Consider the following 27,969-nt stretch of genomic DNA (forward strand, 5'->3'; position numbering starts at 1 on the left):
GAGGTGGAGCCATGGGCAGAAATAAAGGCTCAAGTCTGGGGAACTAGTCACTCAGCCAGCAGCCCTTTCTTTCTTACCCTAGTCTCCAGTCCTCCAGTGTTCCCAGGTGAGCTCCCCAACAGCCACTGGTCACGATGGAGGCCATCAAGAAAAAGATGCAGATGCTGAAGTTGGACAAGGAGAATGCTCTGGATCGGGCAGAGCAAGCTGAAGCCGAGCAGAAGCAGGCAGAAGAAAGAAGTAAACAGGTAGGCCTTGGCCTTGGTCTCTCTCACCTGCTGGTGAACAAGACTTGTGAGATGGAAGAGAGTTTTCATGGGAAAGGCAGTGACCACTGGTGCCAGCTCATCCTTTGGGTGGGAGGGACTCCTCTTCTTCCCCAGCCTCACTGGATAGGCAGAGGACATCTAGGGTATTTACCTCAGACTGCCTGTGTGACCTTGGGAAAATCGGTGGCCCCTTCTGAGCCACAGTGTGTCTGCTGGATTTAAGTGGGAGTGGATCATGTTTTGGAAAAAACCCTGATTTCTAGAGGAAAAAGTGGGAGCTTGGCATGTAGCATCTCTTTTCCCTTAAGTGGAGTAATGGACATCTACATCCTAAGTAAGATATTTACCATCCCAGTGTCTTAATGAAAACCCAGCATGGCTCGCTCATCTTAGGGTCAGAGATTACAAGGTCACAGGCGAAGGGCATAGCATAATTCCTGGGGCAGTTGGCTGAAACTGACTAGGGAGAAAGTGTGTCACTCTGAGGATGATAACATAGAGGCTGAGCTCAGAGGTCTGTCAGGGCTCAAGAGACTAGGGTCTGAGACTGCACTGTTGTGTATATATATCTTGTGTGTGATTCTTGGGGCTTCTATAGCTGGAAGATGAGCTGGCAGCCATGCAGAAGAAGCTGAAAGGGACAGAGGATGAGCTGGACAAGTATTCTGAAGCTTTGAAGGATGCCCAGGAGAAGCTGGAGCTGGCAGAGAAGAAAGCAGCTGATGTGAGTATACAGAAATGGGGGGATGGGTTTAATCTACACACATAGATCTTCATGTTAATAACTAAACACTTGGACATATACATACTTGTGGATTCAGAGAACATAGGCATAGATACCCACATACATTTTTGCCACATGGTGGCATACCCTTGTAATGGCATATACTTTCTTTCTTAAAGACATGTAGAAGTCTCACCTTCTTACCCCCAATCCAGGAATTGAATTATCTTTCCCCGGACCTGGACAAAGGGAGGGGACTCCAAGTCCAGACTGCTATCACTTTTCCCACCTCCTCCCCCATGCCACATTCTTACCTTTTGTGTCCAAGGATTGGCACGTAGATATGTGTATTAATAGGGAAACTCTCATCTCTCAACTGCCCAGCAAAGCCAGCTCAGATTTCACAGTGGGACAAAGAAGGTCACACTGACCCTGGCCCTATATGGGTTTATTTATCTTGGCCAATGTGGGCATTTACCCTTATGTCACAGAGATGCCATAGAAAACATTGCTTATAGGGCAGCAGAGAGAATCTTAGAATGATACACTATAATAGAAATAAGGACTTAGGGGGTAAAGTTGTCACCACCAGACCTTATTCTGTGACCTTGACTAAATTACTCAGCTTCTCTAGGGCTGAATTTTCCCATTTGAAAATGAAACAAATTCTCTTTTCCACTTCATGTTATCTCATAATCACCCACTTTCCCTCATCTTCAGTCCTGAAGTTAACCACAAAGATAAATGAGACACAGGAAAGATTTTTGGAAGAAAAGTAACATAGGGGGCTTCCCTGGTGGCGCAGTCGTTGGGAGCCCGCCTGCCGATGCAGGGGACGCGGGTTCGTGCCCCGGTCCGGGGGGATCCCACGTGCCGCGGAGCGGCTGGGCCGGGCCCGTGAGCCGTGGCCGCTGAGCCTGCGCGTTCGGAGCCTGTGCTCCGCAGCGGGAGAGGCCACAGCGGTGAGAGGCCCGCGTGCCGCAAAAAAAAAAAAAGTAACATAGGAATCTTAACAGCAACAAAAGAATGTCCCAGTATTGATGGAAATACAGTCAATTCTCAGCACTGGGTTAATAGGAACATGTGTTTTTTAAAATTCCATTTGGTTTCGGAAAACAGCTAGAGACAGAGTAGGCCGTTCAGAAATGTTTTCGGATCCTCACTTTCAAACGCTTTGCTATTAGGTTTCTGATCTCCTCTTTGGCTTTCTGCCACTTTCAGGGGCCTGGGGAAGTGGTGAGGGTTGTTGAATATATCATGCCAGAGGTCAGAGACACAAAGCATATCATATACATTATACATGTTCATAGTTTCCAAAAGTTTAGGCCACTGCAAACTATTAATTAATTCTCCCTTCTTGCAAAACTGTGAGCAACACAGGTTAATCCCAGGACTTTGGGCAAATGCTTGATGGCCTACTGGAGTTGCCTAACCTAGGTTCTAGGTATAGATGGATAGATTTCTCTGGTTCTAATAAACGGGCATGGGAGTAAGTTTTCACAAACTGACACAATGTCAGGTTGATAACAATTTTGTGAGAGGTTGAGTAACAACTCTCTGAGAAAGTCCTTAGGCTGAAACAGCTAGTATGTGGGCTTGAGGAGGTGTTTCCAGGAACAATGAAAAGAGCCAACAGTCTAACCTGAGATCTTGGGGGCGAAACTAAACAATATGCCCATATCATTGGGAAGATAAAGGAATTTGCTGGGGATGAATTCTATCTGTCCTTACACATACACACACACGTCAGCCCCCACCTAGACAGGGTCTACTCAGTACATTCATTTGAAAGAAACTTCTCATATTTATATAAGAATCCACCAAAAACTTTTAAATACATAAAGTATGAGTAAAAAAACTCATTCAACTTCTCTCCCCCTTGTTAGCTTTCCCAACAGTCATTAAGTACCCTCAGAGATACGTAGGAGAACAAGAAATAGGAGGGGAAGGTTGTAGGCAAGAGGCAAACATCTGTTAGTTCTGGGTTAAGATGGAAACAGGAAGAAAGGTTTTTAAAAAAATTTTTTTTAAATTTTTGGCTGTGTTGGGTCTTTGTTGCTGTGTGGGGGCTTTTCTCTAGTTGCAGAAAGCGGGGGCTACTCTTCGTTGTGGTACGCGGGCCTCTCATTGAGTGGCTTCTCTTGTTGCAGAGCACGGGCTCTAGGCGCAGGCTTCAGTAGTTGTGGCTCGTGGGCTCTAGAGCCCAGGCTCAGTAGTTGTGGTGCACGGGCTTAGTTGCTCCATAGCATGTGGAATCTTCCCGGACCAGGGCTCAAACCTGTGTCCCCTGCATTGGCAGGTGGACTCTTAACCACTGCGCTACCAGGGAAGCCCCAGGAAGAAAGGTGTCTTTTCTCAAAGGTGGGGTCAGCAAACTACCACCTGTGGAGTAAATCCTGCCGCAGCCTGCTTTTGTACAAAGTTTTATTGGAACATTGCATGCCCATTCATTTACATATCGCCTACAGGCTTTTTCCCTACAAAGGAGTGGTAGCCACACCCTATGGCCCACAAAATCAGAAATATTTACTGTCTGGCCCTTTACAGAAAAAGTTTGAGGACTCCTGCCTCAAGGGGTCGAAGAGGGAAAGTGAGGTGTTTATGGGAATTGGGAAAAGTGCTGAATAAGGAGGAGGCAACAGGTTAAAAGTAGGAAGCAAGGGTCAGAGTCAGCAGCAACATAATATATGCATCTTTGAGGGGAGAGTGCTCTGTCTAATACGAAGGGAGTTCACAACTCAGCTTTTGCCCTTGAGATTAATAAACAAGTAAACAGAGCATATTACTTTGATGTAGATATAAGGGAAAGAGAAGGAGGAGGGAATCAATAACTGCATGTTTACGCAGTGAGTTCTGGTTATCTGAGAAGCCTTTTTGGAAAGTGTAGGATTTGCCAGGACTCCTTGAACAAAGAAAGGGTGAGGGTGTGGCAAGATCAGACTAAACTTATTTCCTCCCTGAGTTCATCCAAGGTCCTATTTGTTTGTTTTTTAATTGTGGAAAATATATACATAACATAAAATTTGCTATTTTAACCATTTTTAAGTGTACAAGTCAGTGGCAGTAAGAACATTCACACTGTTGTGCAACCATGTCTAGGGTTCCTTTAATCTGAGATGAAATGAGAAGCTATTGAAGGTAAAATAAGGGGAAAGAAGAGTGCAATAGTTTGGACATGAGAGTCATAACACCCTTTTTTAAGGACAGGAGGTGAAAGGGATGGGGAGAAGAGGGACAGGACAAACATATACACCTGTTGATATACTGTTGTATTGTTGGTTACCAGGAAGGCAGTAGCACTGGGCCCCTTGCTGCCCATCCATCATGCTTTTAAAGGTCATTAGGAGTCAATCCACCTGTTTCCCGGGATCAAGAGAAGATTATCTGTTCAAATCTACCAGCTTCAGGAATGCAGTGGTGCTCTCACCACTCCTTTGGTTTGTTTAAGATGAGGTCTTCTGATTCTTCAGTAGGGCAAAGGGCGGGGACGCGCTGTGTGTGTGTGTGTGTGTGTGTGTGTGTGTGTGTGTGTGTGTGTGTGTGTGTGTGTGTGTGTGTGTGTGTGTGTGTGTGTGTGTGTGTGTGTGTGCGCGCGCGCGCGCAATACTGCCCCCTGCTGATCAGCACCCAGATGACAAAGTCTCATTTTTGTTTCCATAGTCTCTCTCAGGTTTCTCCAAAGAGAGTTGTAAAAATTCTTAGGCCATCAGGGCAGTTTACTGAGGCTTCAAACCCTGCTTTTTCTTTCCAATTCCTGGGGTGGGGTGGGGTAATCAGAGCGTACAGGTAACTCTATCAAGCAAATTACTTATTGTTTGCATTGTTTCTGTTTCCTCTGAATAGTCTCAATGCTCAGTATTTCTAAATGGAGATAGTTGAAGACACACCCTCTGGTGGGAGTATCTTCAGAACCAGGCATTGAGTGCAGCACCTGACTTACCTATCAATCTTTTTGGGGATTAGGATTCTTAATTTAAAATCCTCTTCTACACCCTCATTCTCCAGAGGAAAAGAGAGCTGCATCACAGGAGAGACCTATTACTATTACTTACTGAGAAGGTGGCAGGAACACAAAGAAATAAGAGGGAACAGTAAAATCTCCAAGGCCCTTTACTACTGTGCTCCTAAAAATCCTGCATGGCAATGTCTGTAGGGGCAGTTTCTAACTCATAAATAGCTTCTTGGGGTACCTGGAAGCAGAGCGGTGTGAAATTGGTGAGTTATAACAGAGAATGGAGGCTGAGTTCCACATTACTATAGTTTTTCAGGTGCTCATATCATGCTGTTGCACAAAGGATCTGGTAACAGTAGTCTGTAATAGAGGATTCCTTCTGACAAAATGGAGGCATAAGATATCTTCCAATTCCTACAAAAGGAATTGTAAGCGATGATTAATTACCAAGTCCTGAATCATTCAAGGTTTGGAGAGGCTGGCAAATCACTGGTGCATATTGACTCTCAAAAGTAACAGGGGAAAAGACCAGTACTCTAAATAGAACACTTATGTTCATAACTGATGCCAAATAGATTGAGAACTTTGTCAACCTGCCCATCTCTTCATCCCCCATTAATTTCTTTCATTGATTTTCAGGAGATGGGAGAACCTACCTGAGCAGACTTTAAAAGGAGGCTGGAGGTCATCGTCTTTTGAAGATGAGACCCAGAAAGTCTAGGCTTTTCTTAGTACCTGGGTTTGGAGCATTTGTGGGGTGCGTGGAAGTAGAGGCTTGTAGGGTGTTTATGTTGTGGAGAGGACACAGGGTGCCCTAGCGGGTAGGTGGTGGCGGATCAGCACTGAGGGAGTGAGGGGTCAACGGCGGGTGTAAAGGCCGCACAGGCCAACCATTGGGCAGCCTGCCCAGCGACTGGAGAGGCTTAACCACGACGCGCCTTCCGGTTACCATGGTAGCCTTCCCTCTTCCCAACCCCGCCCCCCTTTGCTGGCCCGAGGGAAAGGCTGGGAGCGGTCGCCTAGGGCTACAGCGAGGTCCCGCCCCTCGCTCCCAGCCGCGGGTCTCCCTCCAGTGGACGGCCTTCCCGCCTGCCTGCGGTGGGAGGGCGCGGCAGTGGTGGCGTCACATCCGGGCGGGTGGGTGAGTTCCGGTATTTCAGGGCGGAGCAGGCGGAAGTAGGGTGAGAAGTGGCTGCAACGCCGAGCGGAGGAGGCAGGAACCCGAAGGCAAGCAGGGGCTGGGTGGGGACCATGGCCGGGATCACCACCATCGAGGCGGTGAAGCGCAAGATCCAGGTTCTGCAGCAGCAGGCCGATGATGCAGAGGAGAGGGCCGAGCGCCTCCAGCGGGAAGTGGAGGGAGAAAGGCGGGCCCGGGAACAGGTACGGAGAGGGCGAGGCGCGTGAAGGAGGGGCAGGCGCTGGAGAAGATGGGACAGAAGTGGGTTCCATTTTTGCGGTGGAGCACGGTCCTTAGGGGGCCAGCATACTCGAAGATGAAGTTGGAGCTCGGAGGATGGGTGGGGCTTAGCTTCATTTGGACCTCGAGCGGGTGAGGGGGAACTGGGTGCTCGAGCGAGCAGGCTTGACCTTTGAAGGAATTGAGCTTCACTGGGACTAGCGGGTGGTTTTCTTCCTCCTCCTCCTCTTTTCTCCCTGCTCATTCATTCAGTCCCTCCGAGTCGGGCGCGGTCAGGGGAGGGGCTCAGCGGCCTCTCCCTCCCCCACTTCCCCGTGGCGGGGGGCGGGGATTGTGCTCTCGATTAAGGTTTCTGGCTCTAGGGGTGAGAGTAGGTGGATTCCTCTCTGGTCTGGGTGGGGGCAGAGCCGAACTTACTGTGAAAGGGTGGGGAGTGGAGGGGTGGGAACCGCCGGAAAACCCCCGGCGTGGCCTGCTGGCAGCTTTTCCGCTCCCTCCTCCTGCTCAGGAAATGAGGCAGCAGTCGGCTGAGAGGAAGCGCGGTGCCCTCCCTGGAGGAGGTTGAGGCCACAGCACCGCCCCATTCTCCGTCCTGGGGCCCTTTCCTCTTAGGGGGAGCCCTTGCAACTGCTAAACCCACTCTTTCTGTCGTAGTGAAGCAGGAGGGGAGGAGACGGTACTTCACTCTCTCTGTTAGTGCAAATGTAGGAACCAACAGAACTTGCTATGATGACCTGGAAGGCAGGAACTTCTGCCAGATTCAGGCGTTTATTGCTGAAGTGTGAAGAGTGCAAGTTGAACCGGTTATGAACACTTCTTCCAAGCAGAGCTGATAAGCGAGTGTATGTGGTAGAGAATCTGATGGAGTGCCGATTTCTGTCAAAGTTTCTGGTTGACCTAGGCAGTATGGTTGATGGAGACAAAATAATGAGTTCCGAAGTGATGTTACTCTGCTACTTTCCCAATTACCCATTACCGTGTCTTTTTTTAAATTTAAGTTCAATAAATATTTGTTCAGCTGAAGGTTGGCACTTAAAATGTTAATGGATTGAGTGGTGATTCTTGAAACTGCTTTCTCTTTAGAAGTGGTGGACTAGTTTTAGTAAGCCATAAGATTTTCCAAGGTCTAGGGCGCAGTCCATTGGGTGGAGCTGATCTCCTGAGTTGAGGCTTTGGTTTTGGCGGATCTTGAGGCTGGAAAGTAACTGTTGCTAAAATTTGAAGACCTAGTGAAAGAACTCTTGTGGTTTATTGGTATTCCTTGTTGTTCTTTCCCTTGGTAAGTTCCCCCCCCCCCCCGCTTTCTGGCTGCTCCTTCAGGGAGTGGCTGAGAATTAATGTTTTGGGGGGGAAAGGGGGAAAACAGCTGCCCTCCAGGTTAATACTTAAAGATTGTTAGAATAGTCATTTCTTTTTATAACTGGGCATGGAAGTGCTGGGAGCTTGTCTTTCTCAGTCACCCATTTCTCAGTGGATATTTCCTCCGTTCATTATGCCCGTAACTTCTAATTATCAATTCAAGTGAGATGGACTGGCTGGGTGACTCTTTACGACTAGCGACAGCTTCTCATCTCCTTTGTTCTGGAGACCAGATCCCCTTAAAGAGGAAGACAGGGATGGCCTGAAGGAACTAGCCATGTGTTGAGCTCCAGAATCAGGCTCAAAGTAGGGGCATGCTAGGAATAGTTCTAGGATAGGTGATGTTGTCCCCCCAGCAACAGCCCCCAGGATTTTGTTTTCCCCCTAGGATCCTCACCCACTGCCCCGAGGATTTGGTAATTTTTCTTGCAGGAAAATTTAACTCCTTTTTTCCCCACCCTTGGTGACTCTAGGGTAATAGGCAACAGAGGGAGCAGCTTCAGATGTTTCTTAAGCTTCTCCCTCAGAGCCTGCCAAATTTGCTTATTGAGCTGAGTGAGATCTAGTGAGAAAGCCCTCAGATGGGGAAGTAGTGTTAAAGATTTATGAAACCGGTATCTTCTACTCTCTAGCTTGAGGGAGCCTAATCTTTCGACTTTCTGCTCTAGTGAACTTTGAATTCCTCCTGAGGAGACACACCTGTGGGAAGGGAGGGGCGTGGTGCTTGAACTGTCTGTTATCCTCTTAGGGCATTCTGGAATGTGGGTTTTGCAGGCTCCTCCCTCCTGGAGCTGGAAGCTCTGCACTCCCTGATGGTATCGCATGCTGTTAGTGGGATTGTCACTTAATTCCTTTTCTGGTTGCTTTGTGTGAACATCCAACCCTTGTTGGGAAGCTGGATGAGTCCAAAGCAGAGACCGAGTTCTGGAATACATCTGTCTTTTCTGCTCTTGGTCTGGAGATTGACCTTTTATAATGTAGCACCTTGTCAAATCCACTTTTGATTTTGAATCTCCTTTGCACTTTTTGCGAAACTGAAACAGACTGCAACATAATATTTAAATGCAGTGTTTTTCCTTCTCTGTGTGTGTGTGTGTGTGTGTGTGTGTGTTGTGGTAAAAATACACAATGGTAAGTATTTACCATTTTAACCGTTTTTAAGTGTACAGTTCACCTTATTTGTTGTTAATACCTGTCTCCTAACTTCCGCGGGTATTTCTCTCTCTGTCTCTTTTTTTTCCTGGTGTAAAAAATTTAGGAATACTACTGAGGGAGTGAGTGGGCTTTGACTAGCAGTTTCGATTGTGGCCTTATTCCCAAATTCCTAATCTGCAGGGGGTGGGTGGCCGGCCGTGGTTAGAATGTCTGACTGTTGTGTGGCTCTCTCCTGTTCATAGGGTCTGGTGGAGTAAGCAACTGGCTTTATCACCTTTCTTTGGTTTAGGTTTGCTTTCCCGCTGAGTACCTTTCTCTTACCTTCATTCTAGAGCACATACTCATAAGGGAGAGCCAAATAGCCCTTTGCTCTGAGTGCCTCTGCTTAGACTCCACCTTTGTTTACTCTGGGACAGATAACTCTGTTTCCTTCCATCCAACTTGCCTGCCCCTTGATGAAATTTAAAGTCCCCAAGGACACAGTATCTCCCTGGGTAGATAATATTTGTGAACACAGTGAACTGGGGCAGTCCATTACTCACAGGGCTCAATCCTAACTTTTTCATTACTCTTTTCCTTTGCATTTCATCCGTGGCTTTTGTCTAAAAAGAGAAACCCCAGAGTGGCAGAATGCCAGATATAGGCTAATCCCCTTCTGTCCTTGGCCCTGATCTGCCTCTGAACACCAGTCCCCTGTCCGTTTCTTGCCTTGACGGGTATAGTGTGCTTGGGGAATCTCTTCAGTGTGGAGGATGGTAGCATTTAAACCAAACTCATTTCATAGCTGAAGCTGTTGTCAGCCATCTTCTGATATGACTGAATCGCTGCTGTGTTCCCCTCTCCGGCTTTGGGATTTTTGCTTCTTGGGTAATGGAGAATCCTATTATTACTTGAAGGAAGGACCTCACAGTGTACCTCCAAGCTGGGCAGAGGTGGGCAAGCTGAAAGATCAAAACCACATCTAGGCATGCTAAACCTAGGGTGACAGAAGAGCATATAAAGTTAGTGTTTCTCAGGGCCATGTTTCCCATTCTCATCTGCAGAAGTTAGTCCCACTCAGTCTCTTGGTACCACTTGATTGACCTGAAAGGGATAGGCATTGTGCATAGGTTCTGGCTGGAAGGAAAAGTCAGGTAGGTGTCTTCCCTTGTTCCTTTAAACATTAAACAGATCTTGATTTTGCAAGCTTTTGTTTCATTGTAAAGAAAACTGATCCTCTGTGGGAGGAGAAAAAAGAGGATAGTGACTGCCCTCCTCCCTTCCCTCCCCACCGGGGTCTCCAAAGCTTTTGCTGGGACTCCCATCCTGGGTTCTGTTTTTGGTACAGGCTTGTTCAATGTGCGCATGCTCTAGTTAGGGCATCAAGATGTGTTTTCTCCTCCTCCCTTTTCAGCCTTGCGAAGAATTCTATTGTAAATGCTGATTTGTGGGAGAAACTGCCGGAGCCAGCTTGTTGTCATGGAAACTGTACACCCCCGCCCCCGTAGCCTGTTATCTTTACTTCATTTGGGTAACTTCTGGTGAGCTGGGTGGGGACATAGATTTCATGAGCTTCCTTCAAATCTGGGTTTGATGTTGTTCCCTTTTTTTTTTTTTCTTTAGTTCTAGGCATCTGAAGGGAGCGGGGTGGGATAAATCATTGTACTGGCAGTGTTGCATAGTTCTTGGCTGATAGGCAGACTCGTTCTCATAATCTTGACCTGTCAGCCTTTTTGAGCTTGTGAGGCGAAATGTGTGTTGTCTTAGGGCGCATCTGGTTTCCTGAGACAGGACCAGAGAATACTTGTCTTTGTGTTATTTTGAATAGAGACACAAATGGTTTCTTAGTAATTTCAGTTTATATAGATGTCTTGATTTTCTTTTCCTGTAGGTCAGTGGTTATATAGCCCCAGCCCCTGCAGTGCCTCGAATCTCCCATGTTTGTATTTGGAAAATTTTGTGCCAAATTACCTGATTCTTAACAGGAGTGTTTTGGGCTATATCCCTTCCCATAGGGGCTGGTGGCCCAGATTATTTCTCTAGCTACCCCCACCCCTGACTGCCAGGAGGAAATCAGGGTAATAGAATTCAGGCACAATCTGGGCTGTAGAAGAGAGATCGTGTTTACCAAGCACTTGGATAAGCATCTGAACTGGGGAGTGTGCAGGGCAGATTAAATTCTTGTGCGGTTGTGACGGTCAGTGTACTTGCCACCAGTAAAGGTCTGGGGAGGGGAAAGGCAGTCAGAGGAGGGAAGATTTTCTACCAGTAGAATTCATGCACATGCAGCTGCCTTCTTCTTTCCTTGTTTCTTATTCCATTGCCAAGGAGGAGGTATGGGATTACTTGGACTCTAGCCTGTGCTTTATTGTGGGGTGGAGGCCAGGGAGAGGATTGTCATGCCGTACTGGAGCGTTAGGCTAAAGGGATGACTTGAGGAATAGAAAGGAGTCACAATTCAGAAATTTGGAGGTTGGTGGTGGGCATGAAGGAAACATTCTCTTCTGCCCCCAGTTTTTTTGGTAATGCCATCAGAGCAGATAATTTTAGCCAAAAGAAGCTCCTTGTAGCCAACTTTTAAAAGGTGGGAGGAGGGGGCAAGTTGAAAGGGTAGGAGGTAGGTATCCCAATATTCCATCCTTTTGCTTTTTCTGTTCTGGAAGTTTCTTCTGGAAAACATTATTCTTTTAGCTAATCATCCTCCTGGTGTTAGGGTAAGCTGATCAGAGGTTTAACAACTTGAGTTAAGCAACAAATTAATAGATAATCCAAGATTCCCTCTTTAAGAAACCTTTCTTATTTTTCCACTTTATGTGACACTTATGAGAAAGCTGCTGCAGAGTGAGATACACCTTTAAGCCAGAGCTCAGGCAGAAGGACCCCTTTACTGACTACCTTTTCTGACACTAGCGTGTTCAGGAATTTGAACTGGTATTAACTGACACTGGGCTGGGCAAGGAGCTGAGTTTTGAAAACACTTTTCCTGTGGAACAAATGGGAATTCGTTGATGGGAAAGGGAGGAAAATACATGTAATATTATAGAATATAAAATCATGTCTGCTAGGTCTTATGTGCATCTGAGTTAAGTCACGTTCTACCCTGCAAGGCTCTGGCTTCCTCATGGTGGTAGTCAGCCCCAATCTTAGTGTCATAATTAGTTCAGTTTCTTTTCACCATGCCTCTGCTTCCTTTTCCCATTCTTTCATTTAAACACAGGCTGAGGCTGAGGTGGCCTCCTTGAACCGTAGGATCCAGCTGGTTGAAGAGGAGCTGGACCGCGCTCAAGAGCGCCTGGCCACTGCCCTGCAAAAGCTGGAGGAAGCTGAGAAAGCTGCTGATGAGAGTGAGAGGTGTGTAGAGGGGCCTGATGAAGTGTGGATTTCAAAAGAAGTTCATAATGGCTCTGATCAAACAGGTTTCTTATAAACCCGTTTTTTAAAACCGTAACCTATTTTTATAGGATCTTCTTTCCTTCTGCATATTCTCTCCTTATGAAGACCGACAGAGTAGGGGTTACCTGGACCTGTGACCCTTTTATAATTGGTGTTTCTCTATAAATTGACCTAATAATCCTTAAATGGGGTCACCAGGATGACCTCCACTTAGACAGCACCCACCCATAGCAGTTCTCAAAGTGAGGTTCCAGACCAGCAGCACCTGGGAACTTGGTAGAAACTCAAATCCTCAGCAGCCCCTACCCCTCATCTACGAATCAGAGACTCTTGAGGTGGAGCCCAGCAATCAGTGTTTTAATAAGCTCTCAAGCCTGGCTGCACTGTTGGAATCATGGGAGTGTGTGGTGGGGATCTTTGGGGAGTTTAAAAAATATATCAGGGACTTCCCTGGTGGTGCAGTGGTTAAGAATCCGCCTGCCAATGCAAGGCACATGGGTTTGAGCCCTGGTCCGGGAAGATCCCACATGCCATGGAGCAACTAAGCCTGTGCACCACAACTACTGAGCCTGTGCTCTAGAGGCTGCGAGCCACAACTGCTGAGCCCACATGCCACAACTACTGAAGTCCGTGTGCCTAGGGCCTGTGCTCCGCAACAAGAGAAGCCACCGCCATGAGAAGCCCGCGCACCGCAACTAGAGAAAGCCCTCGTGTAGCAACGAAGACCCAACACAGCCATAAATAAATAAATTTATTTTATATATATATAATCTCTCAGAATGCCTGGGTCCCATCCCAGATCAGTTAGAATCCATTGCAAAAGAGATCTGGGCATTAATGTTTTTAAAGCTCCTCCAATAATTTTTTTGGGGGTGGGGGGCCGCGCTGAGAGGCTTGCAGGATCTCAGTTCCCCAACCAGGAATTGAACCTGGGCCCCGGCAGTGAAAGCCTGGAATTCTAACCACTAGGCCACCTGGGAACTCCCTCCTCCAATAATTTTAATATGTGCCCAGGGTTGAGAACCACAGTCCTTGAATCAACTCATTTTTTGTCGAAAATAGCCAATTGGCTCCTTGTCACATGTGAGTTAAATGAGAACAAAGGTGTGTGATGACTTGGATGGGATCAAACTAAGACTTTCAGAATTAAAAATACCCTGTTGGGAGTACATTAACGCAGTGCAGCTGTGAAAATAAATAAGACAGTTATGTGTGTACTATTACAGAGTAGTGTCCAAATTATAGAAAGAGGAAAACCAGTTGCAGAGCAGTGTGTAGTATGATTCCTTTGGGGTGTGGGGAAATGGAGATGAGATTTTTGGCATATAAAACATTTCTGGAAGGATTATGAATTAAGAGATTACTTCTGATGAGCAGGACTAGAATTAGGGAGGCTTACTTTTTGCTTTATGCTAGACTATACACTTAAATATTTTTAATAAGTGTATTATTTTTATAAGAAAGTTTTAAACAAAATAATTAAACTAAGGTTGGAGGGTGCTATGGAAATTCTTTTTGAGCGACAAGCAGAGAGGAATGGGCTTTAAAAGGTGCAATTCTGGGTCCCTTGGAGTTGAGTTGATGACAGGCTCCCCAGGCTGTCAGTGCCACATTTGTCCGTATTGTTTCTGGCAGAGGTATGAAGGTTATTGAAAACCGAGCCTTAAAAGATGAAGAAAAAATGGAACTCCAGGAAATCCAACTCAAAGAAGCTAAGCACATTGCAGAAGAGGCAGATAGGAAGTATGAAGAGGTAAGACGCTTTTAGCTTGTCCCTCTCTCTTCAGCGATATTGGGCTTCTGAAAAGAATCATGAGAGGGAAATGGCTCCTCCTTTGCTTCACTGAGCTGTACCTGCGTCTTGTCCCGTAGGTGGCTCGTAAGTTGGTGATTATTGAGGGAGACTTGGAACGCACAGAGGAGCGAGCTGAGCTGGCAGAGTCGTGAGTATCTTGCTCCCCAAATCTTGCCATACCATTCTGTTCCTTCCCCTTTGGCTTGGGCACTAATGTGAATAAACTAGCATTCCTTCAACCTTGTTAAACAGGACCTAGAGAGTGGGAGTCATCTAGAATGCTTTTTTTTTTTTTTTTTAGCCTTAAGAATGGCTTTGGGCTTTCTTACTCTCTTAACTAGTGACAAGTGACAAATGAGGCTTCTTCATTGAGAAGAAAATGAAACCTAAAAAAATGGTGAAATGCTAACCGGCACACCCAACTGGGTTCCGCTTCTCCTTGAGGCATTGAAGTCGCTGTGCCGACTTAAGATCTGTCTCTGTTTTTACCACTTTGCCAGGCTGCTGGGGAACTTTAGGGCAAAGGCAGACATGACCTGCTCCCCTGTTGGCACCTTCTGGGCCTTGTTTAACAAAGTCCGTGCTGATGCATATTTATTTGTGCTTCCCTTGCATTCCCCTCTCCTAGACGTGACATATCATGACCATGGTGATGTTTTCTTCCCATTTTTTGATTTTTTAAATTTTTTTTCCCATTTTGCTGCTTGTTTCCTTGCTGTGTTCCTTTTTGACCTTTCTCCCTCCCCACAACCTGGCTTGTGCGATCCCTGTGACTATCACTAACAGCCGTTGCCGAGAGATGGATGAGCAGATCAGACTGATGGACCAGAACCTGAAGTGTCTGAGTGCTGCTGAAGAAAAGGTACTAACCATTGAACCCACAGAGAGGTTATACATATGGTGTGGTTTTGTTTGGTTTTGTTTTGTTTTGCAGCTGCCTCCCCTCCACTGGTTGATTTGTTGAGTGCTTTTTCATCTCTTCATGGAATGCTCCATTCCTGTCCACTTACTTGGCATCTTTCATCTCTTCTTTCCTAATTGCTTCACTGCCTCTCCACAGGGTCTCACCTTCCCTTGGGTGATTTTGGGGACTATTTGGGTTGGGCATCCGTTCCCACCTCCACCCCAGGTAGCAGTTATGATTTGTTCCTGGTAGTGATTTCTGTCAAGTGTTTTCTTTATTAGTATCCAAACATTCTGAGTCCCAGCCCAGGAGGGTCCAGCTCCTGACATGTTCTATGGTAGAGGGAGGAGGGTTGATGCTTGCTCAGATTACCTGGGAACTTCTCTTTTCCCCAGTGTGCCTTCCAACTCTCTCTACATATAGGTACAATTCATGTCTGTGTGTCTCTCTCCTTTTTTTTTTATTCTCTTCTTCCCCTTTCCTTTCCTGCGGTATTTAAAATATTCACAGTAAGTGTTCTGAGCTGGAGGAGGAGCTGAAGAATGTCACCAACAACCTCAAGTCTCTTGAGGCTCAGGCGGAGAAGGTAGGGGCTGGTTTGTAAAAGTGACAGGCTTTGGGGCCTGGGCCCAGCCCTGCCCTTGATGAAAGACTGGAAAAACCCATTCCTTATATAATCCAGTGAGAAGTATCCACCTACTCTCTCCAGATTCTGGGTTTAATGCTAATTCCTGTGCACTTTGATTGCTGTAGTTAAAATGACTTCTTGGTCTCAGGTGACTGGGGTCATGTTCTCCTCTGGCTGATACTGCTATGCTGACAGAAGGGGACAACAAAAAGTATCAGATCTGAGACCTAATGAGCAGTCAAGACAGATGACTTGTCTTTATCTTCTTGTGGGACTCTTTCAGCCATGTGGCGTCAGGGTGTCCCCACACCTACTCATTAACCTGGAGGCAGGAAGAATACCTTCCTGGGTTGATCTGAATAAGATCAAAGCTTAGGTCCATTTAAAAAATAAAGGTCCTGGGGACTTCCGTGGTGGCCTGGTGTTTAAGACTCCATGCTCCCAATTCCGGGGGCACAGGTTCGATCCCTGGTCGGGGAGCTAAGATCCTGCATGCCACTCTGCCAAAAATAAAACAATTTTAAAAATAAATAAAGGTCCTGGAGGATTCTGAGGGTATCATGGCTCTAAGGACATTGATTTATGGATTTTAAGGACTGTTGTCCCAAAACGGCCTTGCTCTTTCTCATGGATCATTCAGCACATTAAATCCAAGAGGATGTTCAGTGTAAAAGTAAATGTCAGGAGGGGGGGTATTGTCTGTGTGAGTAATTTCTATTCTGAAATGTTTATTCTACTTCTCTTACAGTACTCTCTAAAAGAAGACAAATATGAGGAAGAGATAAAGATTCTTACTGATAAACTCAAGGAGGTGAGCTGAGGGGATTATAAGGAAGGACCCAAAACATTTAGAGGCATGTAAGGCATTAATGTAGACTTAGACTAGCTGGCTTTGGTTCTGAAAGGTATAGAAGTAGAAGGTGGAAGAAGTAGAGATCCTTCTCTGTCTTACTCATCTCTGATTCTGACTGATTTCATGTTTCTCCCAGGCAGAGACCCGTGCTGAGTTTGCTGAGAGATCGGTAGCCAAGCTGGAAAAGACAATTGATGATTTGGAAGGTATGGAGCCTGGGTGAGGGATTAAAATAAAGAAATCTAGAGGATGACCTTGCCCTTTGACCGTTAGCCTCTTCCCCTGTACACCAAAGGGAGTTGGTAATGACTTGGCATGCATCCTACGCCCTGCCCTGTGCCACAGCTAGGTGAAGTGGGTCAAATCCTGGAAGTGGATTTTTACACTTACTCTTCCTGTAATAAGACTTTACCTAATATTCTGGAATTTGCATCCTTCCCTTAGAGGAGACTGGTAATAGCATGTACCTCCATGTCACCCCATGGCTACTTTTGGCAATCTTGTTCACCACTCAAGTTGTGGGGGACCTCACCAAGAGATGCAGCAGTGGAATGACCACTTCTCAGAGCTGACCAATGCCAGGGGCTTTCTAAATACTTCCTGCCCCCATAATTTGGCAACTGTATCTACCCTAACAAGGGAAAGTTTGTATTGCTCTGAGAACTCTGAGATATGCTCCTTTGGTACACTCTGGGTAGCAGGATATTCTTTGGGAGAGTTTTGTGGAGGCAACCTGTAGAGCAAAGGGGCCAACAATATTGGTCACGATGGGTAGGTAAAGAAGAAGTGTCTGAATGTTAATGTGTATTTTCTCCTTTTTCTATGTTAAATTCAGCATTATCACTGCTAAGAATTGGGTTAACTGGGTGGGAGTGGTATCCTCTTGAGTGCCATTGGTGATTGGAATTTCTAGTCATGACTATGCCCAGGTTCTCAACCTTTACTGCAGTTGATTAGAGGCGTCAAGAAGTCCCGTTGGTCCTGGGGACAGTGGATCTGAAAATGGCCAGTCATGGCAACCAGGATAGATGTTCTCCTAACTGTGGGATTAGACCCATGGTCACACTTTCCCTAATTTCTAATGATTCCCTCTCTTCATCTGCTTCTGATACCTTTTATCTGTCCCCTCATTCCTCCCTGTGGTTCCTGTGCCTGTCCAGATGAGCTCTATGCCCAGAAACTGAAGTACAAGGCCATTAGCGAGGAGCTGGACCACGCCCTCAATGACATGACCTCTATGTAACTATCTGACAGCAGAGTGGGGCTGGGACCTTGGCTTGTGGGTGGGTGGGGGTGTAGGCTGTGCATAGTGTGCTCTGGTTTTGTCTTCTGAAAACTAGAATCTCCACTCTTATCTTTAAAACACTGGTGCTGGTTACTTGTTGGCAAAAGCTGGGGAGGCATTTAATCCTGGATCAGTGGTAGCACCCTGATCTACGTGTAATTTTTGTATTTTTTATTCATAGTCCCTTCATTATGACACCAGGATTTTTCTATCTGTTTCTCAAATTTAGTCTCAGAAGGGCAACTGATGAAGATAGAATCATGTCATCATATAATTTAAGGAACTAGGGCCCAGAGAGCCAGTGACTTGGGCCCTAGCATCTTACAACAAAACTCAGACTTCATGGGTGTATATGATGCCCTGATACTAAAGTTTAGGGGAAACACCCATGATTAGAAATACCAAATTCACCTAAAAATCGAGCTGAGCCCCAGAGCAAGCCAGGTAGTAAAAAGCACCAAAATGAGTTGTTGGGGACTTTATCTGTTTGCTGTGGATCCCTGATCCTTGATGCTAATCTGCCTTTTTCCCACTAACCCTGAAAAGAAGCCAAATAACTCAGGTTGTAGTGTCTGGCTCTCTTTTATCATTCCTACTGCCACCTCTTCCTTTTTCTCCTCTTCCTTTCTCCCAGATTGCTGTCTAGATTGATGCTAGTCCTTCTCACCTAGAGTCTCCTTACTTTTTCACACAGATAATTATCACCGTTTCTGCTCTGTTCTGGATCTGCCCTCTTTCCTCGGGGAACCCAACGCCCCACTCTCGCTCTGGATTCCATTTGGGTCAGCCTGGCTGACCCCCAAGGCATTAGGATGGGCGGGGGGACCACAAAGCAACTTATGTATTCTCTTCCACCCCTCACCCCAAATTAAAATGTTAAGCTGCCGGAAGCCTCATGCCACCCTGCATTTGTGTCATTGACAAAGCTGCTGCTGTCCCTAAAAAGGAGCCTTGGGGGTGTAATGTGGGGAGCAGCTATTGTAGGCTCTCCCTCCTCTGACTTATATAATCAAAGCCACTTTTGTGTGTGTCTATTTTTTCTTGACATTTAAATTCAACTGATCTGAATCTATCAGAGTGGTGGACTAGGAGAAGTTCCTTAGAATAGGAGCTCTAGTCTTACACTCAAGCTGAATAAGATCGTCTAAGTCCTTTACTTCCAGGTTCTTAAATCATCCCTTCTGGAATGTTTGTCTTCTCTTTAGGTTCTCCTCCTTTGAGAGACCACAGAAGTACCTCCCAATATATATTCTCTACCGTTTTACCAGTGGTTCAACTGGTGCATCCTTGGAATACCCAATGAACCCAAATATGTTACCACTAAAATTGACAAATTATATTATCCCAAGTCACAGAAAATACGTAAGAGGTAGACTTTCCAGCAGTTTTATGTTTTCTTTAAACCTTTCTTACATACGTGAGGCTCACTACCATTTGCCTGCTAGTATGTGCTACCGGGATATAAGACAAGTGATAAATGACTGTTACTGGAAAAATAAAAATCATGCATATTTCAAATATTATACACAAGGTAGTAATTTATTACATGCATAAATATGGTTAATTGCTTCTAGTAAGATTGTTCCTAGTTTATGTTGTAGAATTAAATATCAACCTTTCGGAAATTCCTACGCTAATTTACACAGCAGAGATAGTTGAATCTGGGTAGTGTAGTCATCGGTTGTACTTATCTAAGCACCTAAGTATTGTTCACTTAGTATTTCAGTTTCTCAGTGGAGTATATATTTAAAACTTGCCTTTCTTTTAAACAGATACAGCCAGGTAGAGAGGTTTTCCCTACTTTAAAACTTTGGGTCTCATCAAATTCAGGTTTCTTTCTGTCTATACCATTTCTTTTTGCCACACAGCCTTTGTGATTAAGGTGCAGGTTAAGTTATTGTTAATTTAGGCACAGGGTATTAAGGTGGGGACAGAAATAACCAAAGACGGAGGCATCATCCCTACTCTCAGGTTGCTCAGAATCCAGTAGGGGAGAGAACATATGTATAAAACTGAAGATGATGTGTGATACGTGCCCCAAATAATGAAGTTTTGTGGGAGTTCAGAGACGGGGAAGAGGTTGATTGCAGTGGAGATGATTAAGAAAGTCTCATGGTAGGAGGCACGTAAAAGGTACTTAATAAACATGTTAAAATTTTCCTCTTCATTTTTATTGGATTCCAAAAGATTGGATTTTTGACAACCAGAATCTGGTTGAAGGAAAGTGGATATTGAGTATCTTCATTAAAGAGAAGCAAAAGAATAAAGGCATAGAGTTGGGAAGGACACCAGAGCTATAACCATTTAGTTACAGTAGGGAACAGGTATGTGCTGTATCAGGCTGGGGAGTTTTAATTTTGTAGGTAATGGGGGTGCCACTGGAGATTTTGAACAAGGATATGTTCTGAGTAGCATATAAGAAGAGTTAATTTGGCAACTACTAATATGTTAGAAGAGCAGATTATCAAAGTGATCCATTAAGACAATGATTCCCAAATTTCATTCATTTGCATACCACTTTTTTTTTTTTTTTTGCGGTACGCGGGCCTCTCACTGTTGCGGCCTCTCCCGTTGTGGAGCACAGGCTCCGGACGTGCAGGCTCAGCGGCCATGGCTCACGGGCCTAGCCGCTCCGCGGCATGTGGGATCTTCCCGGACCGGGGCACGAACCCGTGTCCCCTGCATCGGCAGGCGGACTCTCAACCACTGCGCCACCAGGGAAGCCCTGCATACCACTTTTGATGGCTTTTGCCATATTCACGTGCAGCCTACATTATTTTTTTAATTTACTTCTTTTCAGATTTGTTCTTACGCTACAAAATTCTAATTTGAAATCAAAAGTTTTGACGTGTGCTAGTGTTTTTTTCTAATGCACATTAAAATAATACAGCTAATACATTTTTTTTAAGTTCACAAATGTATACTGTCTGCAGTCTTCTCACATATCACTAGCAGTGACTGTAGCACACTTTAGGAAATACTGGGTTAGGTTGTTGCAGTTTCCCAGAGATAATAATCTGAACTAGAGTAGTGGTAGTAGGGGATGGTGCTAAACCTGGGCATTGTGAAGGGCCTGGTCACTAAATGCAAGAAGGAAGTGTCAAGGATGACTGACTTGGAGCCTAGGAAAATGGTAGTATTAAAGGTGTACAGAGGTCACGTGGTCTTGGTTTGGGGAGGCACGGGAAAGTAGAGAAGAGTATAAGTCTGAAAAACTGGCAGGTATCCAAGATGAAAACAAAATTCTAAGACTTGAGGGGGAGAAATTGATATGAGAGATTTAGGAATCCATGAGGTTGGCAGGCAGTTTAGGCCATGGAAGTAAATTTGAACCCTAAAAGACAATTGCAAATATAAAAAGAAAAACATAGGCAGAGGAAAATCTGTGTAGAGGACGAAGCCAAGTGGAATTGGTTGGAGGGATAGAAGGAGAACGAGTAACTTTGATACTTTAAAAACTTCAAGGCTGGGTGATTTCCAGTGATTCTCAACTTCAGATAGAGAAGGAAGATAACTGAAAATAGGACATTGTCACTGATGTTTTATTAATCTGAGGGTATATACTGGACATTAAGGACAAGGAGAGGAGCCATATTTCAAGGAACAGAAGAGTGAATTGGTGGAAAGAAAATAAAGGCACGAAGTGTAGTCTATAGTCTATACAAAGTCCAATAGAACTTTTGGCAGTGATTTCCAGTATAGTAGCCACTAGCCACATGTGGCTATTGAACACTCAGTGTGGCTAGTGTGACCCAGGAGCTAAATTCTCATTTACTCTTAGTTCATCTAAATTTAATTAGCCACATGTGGCTAGTGGCTGCTGCATTCATTGGATAGTACAATTCTAGATGTTTTAGTATGTAGGCAGAAGGAGTTGACTTTGGTACAGAGAAAGGCTTCTTACAAAGGAAAGGAGAGTAGAGAGAGATTAGAAGAAAAATGAGGTGTTATACTTTGGTAGCTCCTATCTTTCCCCATGGCATGACTCGTGTGAGCAAGGATAGAGACCAAGAAGCCAGGGTAGCAGAGTGAAATTTGCAATACTGTACCATGATAAATTCACTCTTTTGTTTAATGCTTTGTATCCTTATAGAAACCATCCTATGTTACTTGAGCCAGGACTAGCTGTGGAAATGGGGTGAAGCATCATTGGTAATCTCAGAGCAAAGTGCTTCATCTCTTAACTTTCTCTCCTCATCTTAATTTCTAAGAAAGAACCACAGGCTGTTGTGTTGGAGCCCATTCTTCCCTTCCTCATTACCGTTGTTGGGATGAGGAATAAAACAAAATGTGATTGGACCCCAAGTTACCTGATGGGTGGAACTGACCTGTTATGTTAGGCAACCTTGTCTTAGTCACACCCAGTTTCTTCCATTCACATATTGAATACTCCTTAGCCTTAACATGAGAGGGGAGTTTAAAAAAAACATAAAAGAGCAAAATCTGTTTTTTCTACCTCATTCCTTGAACTTTGAGGCTTTAAAACTGATAGAGTTCCCTTTACCCCAAGCACCCGCATCCTTTTTCCTTTTCCTGTTACAGAATGAAATTGACCTGATTCAGACCAGTGAAGGATGTGTAGCATCCATGGGATTATTCCCTGAAAGGAAAATCAGATCAAATGGGGATTCTCTGGCTTGTTTTTTTGTTTGTTTGTTTCATTTACTCTCTTTTTTTTTTTTGCGATACGCGAGCCTCTCACTGTTGTGGCCTCTCCCGTTGCGGAGCACAGGCTCCGGACGCGCATGCCCAGCGGCCATGGCTCACGGGCCCAGCCGCTCCGCGGCATGTGGGATCTTCCCGGACCGGGGCACGAACCCGTGTCCCCGGCAGCGGCAGGCGGACTCTCAACCACTGCGCTACCAGGGAAGCCCTCATTTACTCTTATCAGGGAACCAAGAACTTTAATGAACTAGTGTCTGGTCCTGAATTTTTAGTTCCTAGAAATAACAGAGTTAGAAACCTTACTTATTACTAAGTTCAAGGTGAGAGAACAACCACGTTTATCTTTCTGACCTTCTGCAATTCTTAAGGAACTATAAGTTCTGGGATTTAATTAGGCAATAAAATGCTCCCACTTCTTCTCTGTCTCTTTATTTCTTCCCTAAGTGGAACAAAACCCTCATTGAACTGGCTGTTTTTAGGGATATGATCCTGATAACACCCTTCTTTCCCAAGAAGGATGTGGGAGTCACACTGACTAACTTGGATATAGATGCTATGGATCAGTCAGGTTGCATATGGTCTTTATATGTAATATAACACCAGAAAGTTCAAGAAATGAGAGTTCAACATAATTTGAACCCCTACTATTTGTCAGAGTTGCCCCAGTGAATAAGACAGGTTGAATCCCAGGCCTCATGGACTAGTATAGACTAGTACAGTGTTTCTCAATGATGAACTTTAGTCCTTTAAGCCAGGATAATTCTGGGATATACAGAACAATCCTATTTATTGCTGTCCCCTGCCCAATAAATATCTGTAGGGCCCTCCAGTTATTGTGACAATTACACATTTCTAAATTCCCCTCTAGCGGAGGGGAGGGGCAGTATTCCTCCTATTGAGATACTGGTTTAGTGGGAAGTGCAATTTTAAAAATTCCCTCCAATTCTGCCCCTTAATACGACTCTTGTTTTTTGGTTATTCCGCCCAGGATCTTTTTGTACATATATGCTTTCTGTTTTGATTGGGTACAGAGTGACAAGTATTATTGGGAACATACTGGCCCCGTGCTTCCAGGTGGAACTGGGAAAACCTCAGCCCAGAAGGCAAGGTACCTGAGCAATGCCCACAGTCAGCCCACAGATGCAAGGCAGAAGAGTCTTTTTCATATTGAAGTCCTGAGACCATTTTGAAACAGACTGTAAAACATAGAAAGAAACTTGTTTATGAACACCAGAGGCTGACATTAGGAGTAGACCAGGAAGATCCATCCCCAGTTGCCATTACCTCTGTGTTGGTCACATGGATTTGGATTCTCTCTACCTCCTCTTTTTTATTTATTAAAAAAAATTTTTTTTCTTATGATGAGAACTCTTAGGATGACTTTCTTAACACCTTTCATGTATAACATACAGCAGTATTAATTATATTATGTTGTACATTTCATCCCTGGTACTTCTTTATCTTATAACTGGAAGTTTATACCTTTTGACTACCTTCATCCCATTCCCTCTCCCCCCACTTCCCACCTCTGGTAACCACAACTCTGATCTCTTTTCTGTGGCTTTGTTTGTTGAAGTATAATTGACCTACAACACTACGTTAGTTCCTGGTGCACAACATAGTGATTTGATATTTCTATGCATTACAAAATGATCACCACTCTACACCTCTTTAAGATGTGCTCCAAGTAGAAAATCCAGATAAAGCCAGGGGATTTGAGCGCTTAATTACTTGTATCAGGAATGCTTTTGGTTATAAGAAACATCTTAATAGCAGCTTAAATAAATATGGGATTTATTTTTCTCTCATAATAAAAAGTCTTGATTTGAGCAACTGTGGCCTGATATAGTTGGGATTTCTGTGATTCTCACGGCCCTTTCTTTTAAGGTTGAAATTTGCAACTCTAGTCATCACATCCATGTTCAAGGCAAGAAAGAAAGCTAAAGTTTTTCTAGAAGCCCCTGACAGACTACCCCCTACATCTCATTGGCCAAAACTGGATCACATGATCCCCCCAAGCTGCCAATGAGACTGGAGAAACAGGATAGTCTTGATTGGCTTGTACCAGTAATTCACCTTACCTGGGGCTGGCTGGACACACTGTTGGCTCGGACAGGTTTGGGGTTCTTTTAGAAAAGGTGAAGTTGGGTTTTGATTCGCTGTGCCACTATGATGGGCCTGTCACCCAACACCTACAACAAGAAGCATTAGAAAGTACAGGATTGAGTGAGTGTAGGGATATTGATCCCAGTCTCCCATTCATAATACTGTACTGAATGCTTTTACAGAAAAATGTTCAACCATTCACTCTGGTTCCTTACAGACCCCGATTATTATAAATGTATTTCTTATAAGCCAGGTGTATTCCTTCCTTTGCCGTGTTTCACTTGTCTCAGTTTCTCAACCCAGGGAATAAATACGGTGAAGGAGATACTTTTCTCCCTCAAAATGTCATTCTTTCAACTTGTCAGTCTGCATTTTTTATTTTATTCCTCTGTTGGTCTTTCCACCAACTGACCTAATCCTCCTCACATCCATCCTGCCTTACAGATACATGTTATGTATACCAGGTAGTTAAAAGTCTCAAAATTTACTTCTGGTACTCTACTAACCTTCCCTTTTTCTCTTTCTCCTCCTCTTTTTCCTCTCCTTCTCTTGTTTTCTCTCCTCTCCATTGCTGCTGCAGAGCGTCTCTACAGCCAACTTGAGCGAAACCGCCTGCTTTCTAATGAGCTGAAGCTAACGCTGCATGATCTGTGTGACTGATGGGCAGGGCTCACTGATGCCCATTAAACCGAGCTTACGGCTCACACCACTGACCTGGACCCCAGCAAAAAGCTGATTGTCTTTTAAAAGTTATTATTTTGCCCTAAGCAAATTTCTTTTTAGTTGGGACAGTTAGAATAGTGTCGACTTCCTAACTGCACTGTAAAGTGGGAACAGTTAAGATTAATACTGCCTTTCTGTCCCTTTTCAAGAGATTGTGGGTGATGAAGGGAGGGACCTGAGAGATAGTGAGAAAACCTGGGAGAGTTTTCTGTTTTCCACCTTTACTTGCTGCTTTTTCACTTGTGCACTGACTGTAGGATATGTTCCCTTGCATGGATGTTTTCTAACAATAAAAGGACTGACTTGACAAGATGTTGTAACTGCTTCGTCTGCAGGCCCAGGGATGGGCCCTTCTGACCGGGTAGAAAAAAGGGAAGGGAAAGAAAGGGGTGTGGGATATGAATAGGTCTGCATTGTCATCCCCTTCTCTGAGTTGAAGGGTATTTTCCCCACCTCCCTAGAGCAGTGAGTGGTTTACTTGCTGGGAAGCTTTGATTCTCCGTGATGTTCAGCTGCCGGTTTTCTTCCTGACATTTTTCCTCTTGCTGCTTTTTCCTGGTATTATGTTTAATTGTAAGTAACTATGTCACAGGCAGTTCTGAAGAATAGCTCTGCAAAAATCTGTTAAGGGTTTGCTTACAAGGATGTTTTGTAGTATTCTTGACTTTGTTTTCTTTCGAGATTCTCTGACTTAGCTATGGGGGTTCTTTTATTTATCCCACTAGTTATTCCTTTCCTCTCTACTTGTTGAGGAAAGCCTGTAGTGCATGAGGATCCTCCTGTGCTCTTTTCAAGTTGAGGTTCTGCTGTTCTGCTGTCTACTGGTAGAAATATGCCCATCTTTGTTCTCAATGTGTCAAGCTCCAGCGAGCTATTTCGAGTCGGTGTTGTCCTGTGGGCAGAGACTAGAAGAGTGGATGGCTGGTGTTTAAGGCCACCTCCTTCAGTGACTGAAAGCTGAAAGCCTTGGTTGGGTGTCGGGAGGAGAGGAAATGACTGATAAGGTCCCCAGCTCCCTCCCCCAGAAGTACAGCAACACCTGTAACTTCAGTAGGCAAGCCTGAGGCCCTGCAAAACTGAGTGATGCAATAGCTCACTTCTGTGGCTGAGAAGGCAGCTGCTTTATTAGTCTGCAGTTTCTCTGCAACAGGAGCAATTCTCAGAGTGGGTAGACCTTGAAATTTACTTCTAGTTTTTATAACGTCTCTCCTTTACCCCCATTAGATAAACTGAAATGCACCAAAGAGGAGCACCTCTGTACACAAAGGATGCTGGACCAGACTCTGCTTGACCTGAATGAGATGTAGAGCACCCCAGTCCCATCCTGCCGCTGCTCCTCCCTCTGACCCGACTCCGCTGAGGCCAGCCTGCCCGAAGCTGACCTTTAAACTGAGGGCTGACCTTTAACTGGAAGGCTGCTTTCTCCTTTCGCCACCTCTCCCACCCCCACCCCTGTGTCCTTTTCGCCAAACTGTCTCTGCCTCTCCCCAGAGATTCCATTTGGGCTAGAGGCTGAGCACCTTTGGGAACAACGTTTAAGGGAATGTGAGCACAATGCTAAGTGTCTTTAAAAGCATGTTGTGATGTACACATTTTGTAATTACCTTTTCTGTTGTTGTTGATGTAGCAGCCATTTGTAAAACATTCCAGATAATTCCATAGTTCTGAAGCAGCAGTCTAATCCCTTTCTCACTTTTGGAAGGTAACTTTTCAGCTTAATGCATATTGCCCTCTCCGTAGAGGAGGGGAAAAGGTATGGGCCTGCCTTACAGAGAGCCAAACAGCCCAGAGGACTCCGTTTTGGGAAACCTTATTGCTCTGTAAAAAGTACCCGCCAAACCAGAAAGGTGATTCCAGAAGGAGTTAGCCAAAAAAAAAAAAAAAAAAAAAAGCGCTGTTCAGGTTTTCAGCTTTACAGTATCTTTGGGCAACTTCTTTTCCACCAGAAGTGACCAGATGAAATCAAGATGGTGAGACCTCTGAGACCAAATCCTTGTCCCAGCTCTCCCCTGTTCCCAGCCGCTCACAGAATGGATCATGTGCCCCTTATTTTGAGGCAACCACTTATTTGCTCTCCCGCCTCCTTGAAAGAAAGGAAAGAAAATTATGTTTTACCACTGATTTAGCCATATGAAACTCATCTCATCACCCTTTTCTGGGTCTGAAGCTGCTGTCTCTAATAAAAGTGCCATCTCATTGTGCATTGTATCAGTTAGTGCTGGAGAAATCTTGAATAGCTTATGTACAAAATTGTTTTTAAATTTTATATTATTTTGAAACTTTGCTTCTTTGGGGTTGGGGCACACTGGTCACCCCATCTGGCTGTGACAGCCCTCTACAGTCTGGGCTGGCAGTGTGCTGATCTTTTAAGGTTTCTTTCCCTACCCAGTCCCCCCTTTTTGGTGAGGTTTCAGTGAGGTCAGTTAGGTGTGCATCCTACAGCTTAATTGGCTTAAAATGTACTCCCCTTTGGTGTGGTCTCTTTGGGGGCCGATTGGGAGAAAGAAAAAACAATAGTGTAACTGTTTTGATACTGAACATTGATAAATGTCTTTTTGAAATAAAGAACCAGTCCCTCCAACCCTCAGAGGTGCTTGCTTTTATTTCCTAATCCAAATGGGCTTTCTACACAGGAGCTATGAAGTTTGGGTAAAAATCAGACCTTTGTGGGTGGAAGCAACAGGATTTGATGTAGAGCACACATTTTGGAAGGTGACCAAAACTGGGGTCAGAACTCAGCTCTCAGATCCCTAGTTGTG

At 44.9% G+C, this 27,969-nt stretch overlaps 1 protein-coding gene across 10 annotated transcripts; it reads left to right on the forward strand.

Annotated features, from left to right (window-relative positions):
* The first annotated feature begins 29 nt into the window (after positions 1–29).
* Positions 30–27,791, forward strand: TPM3 (tropomyosin 3). 10 transcript variants are annotated; one of them, XM_082651493.1, is made up of 10 exons: positions 31–248; positions 868–993; positions 12,076–12,209; positions 13,887–14,004; positions 14,124–14,194; positions 14,833–14,908; positions 16,327–16,389; positions 16,568–16,637; positions 17,592–17,670; positions 18,411–19,239. In XM_082651493.1, the coding sequence occupies exons 1-10, from the start codon at positions 135–137 to the stop codon at positions 18,412–18,414; spliced, it is 855 nt and encodes a 284-aa protein (XP_082507619.1). In that variant the 5' UTR covers positions 31–134; the 3' UTR covers positions 18,415–19,239. The 10 variants fall into 10 exon arrangements, with proteins under 10 accessions (XP_082507620.1, XP_082507619.1, XP_082507617.1 ...); XM_082651491.1 differs by lacking the exons at positions 14,833–14,908; positions 18,411–19,239 and adding exons at positions 15,461–15,536; positions 26,435–27,791 and having other exon boundaries at positions 32–248; XM_082651489.1 differs by lacking the exon at positions 14,833–14,908 and adding an exon at positions 15,461–15,536 and having other exon boundaries at positions 32–248.
* Positions 27,792–27,969: the final 178 nt, after the last annotated feature.

Source organism: Grampus griseus (genome assembly GCF_964374135.1).
Source record: "Grampus griseus genome assembly, chromosome: 1".
NCBI lineage: Eukaryota > Metazoa > Chordata > Mammalia > Artiodactyla > Delphinidae > Grampus > Grampus griseus.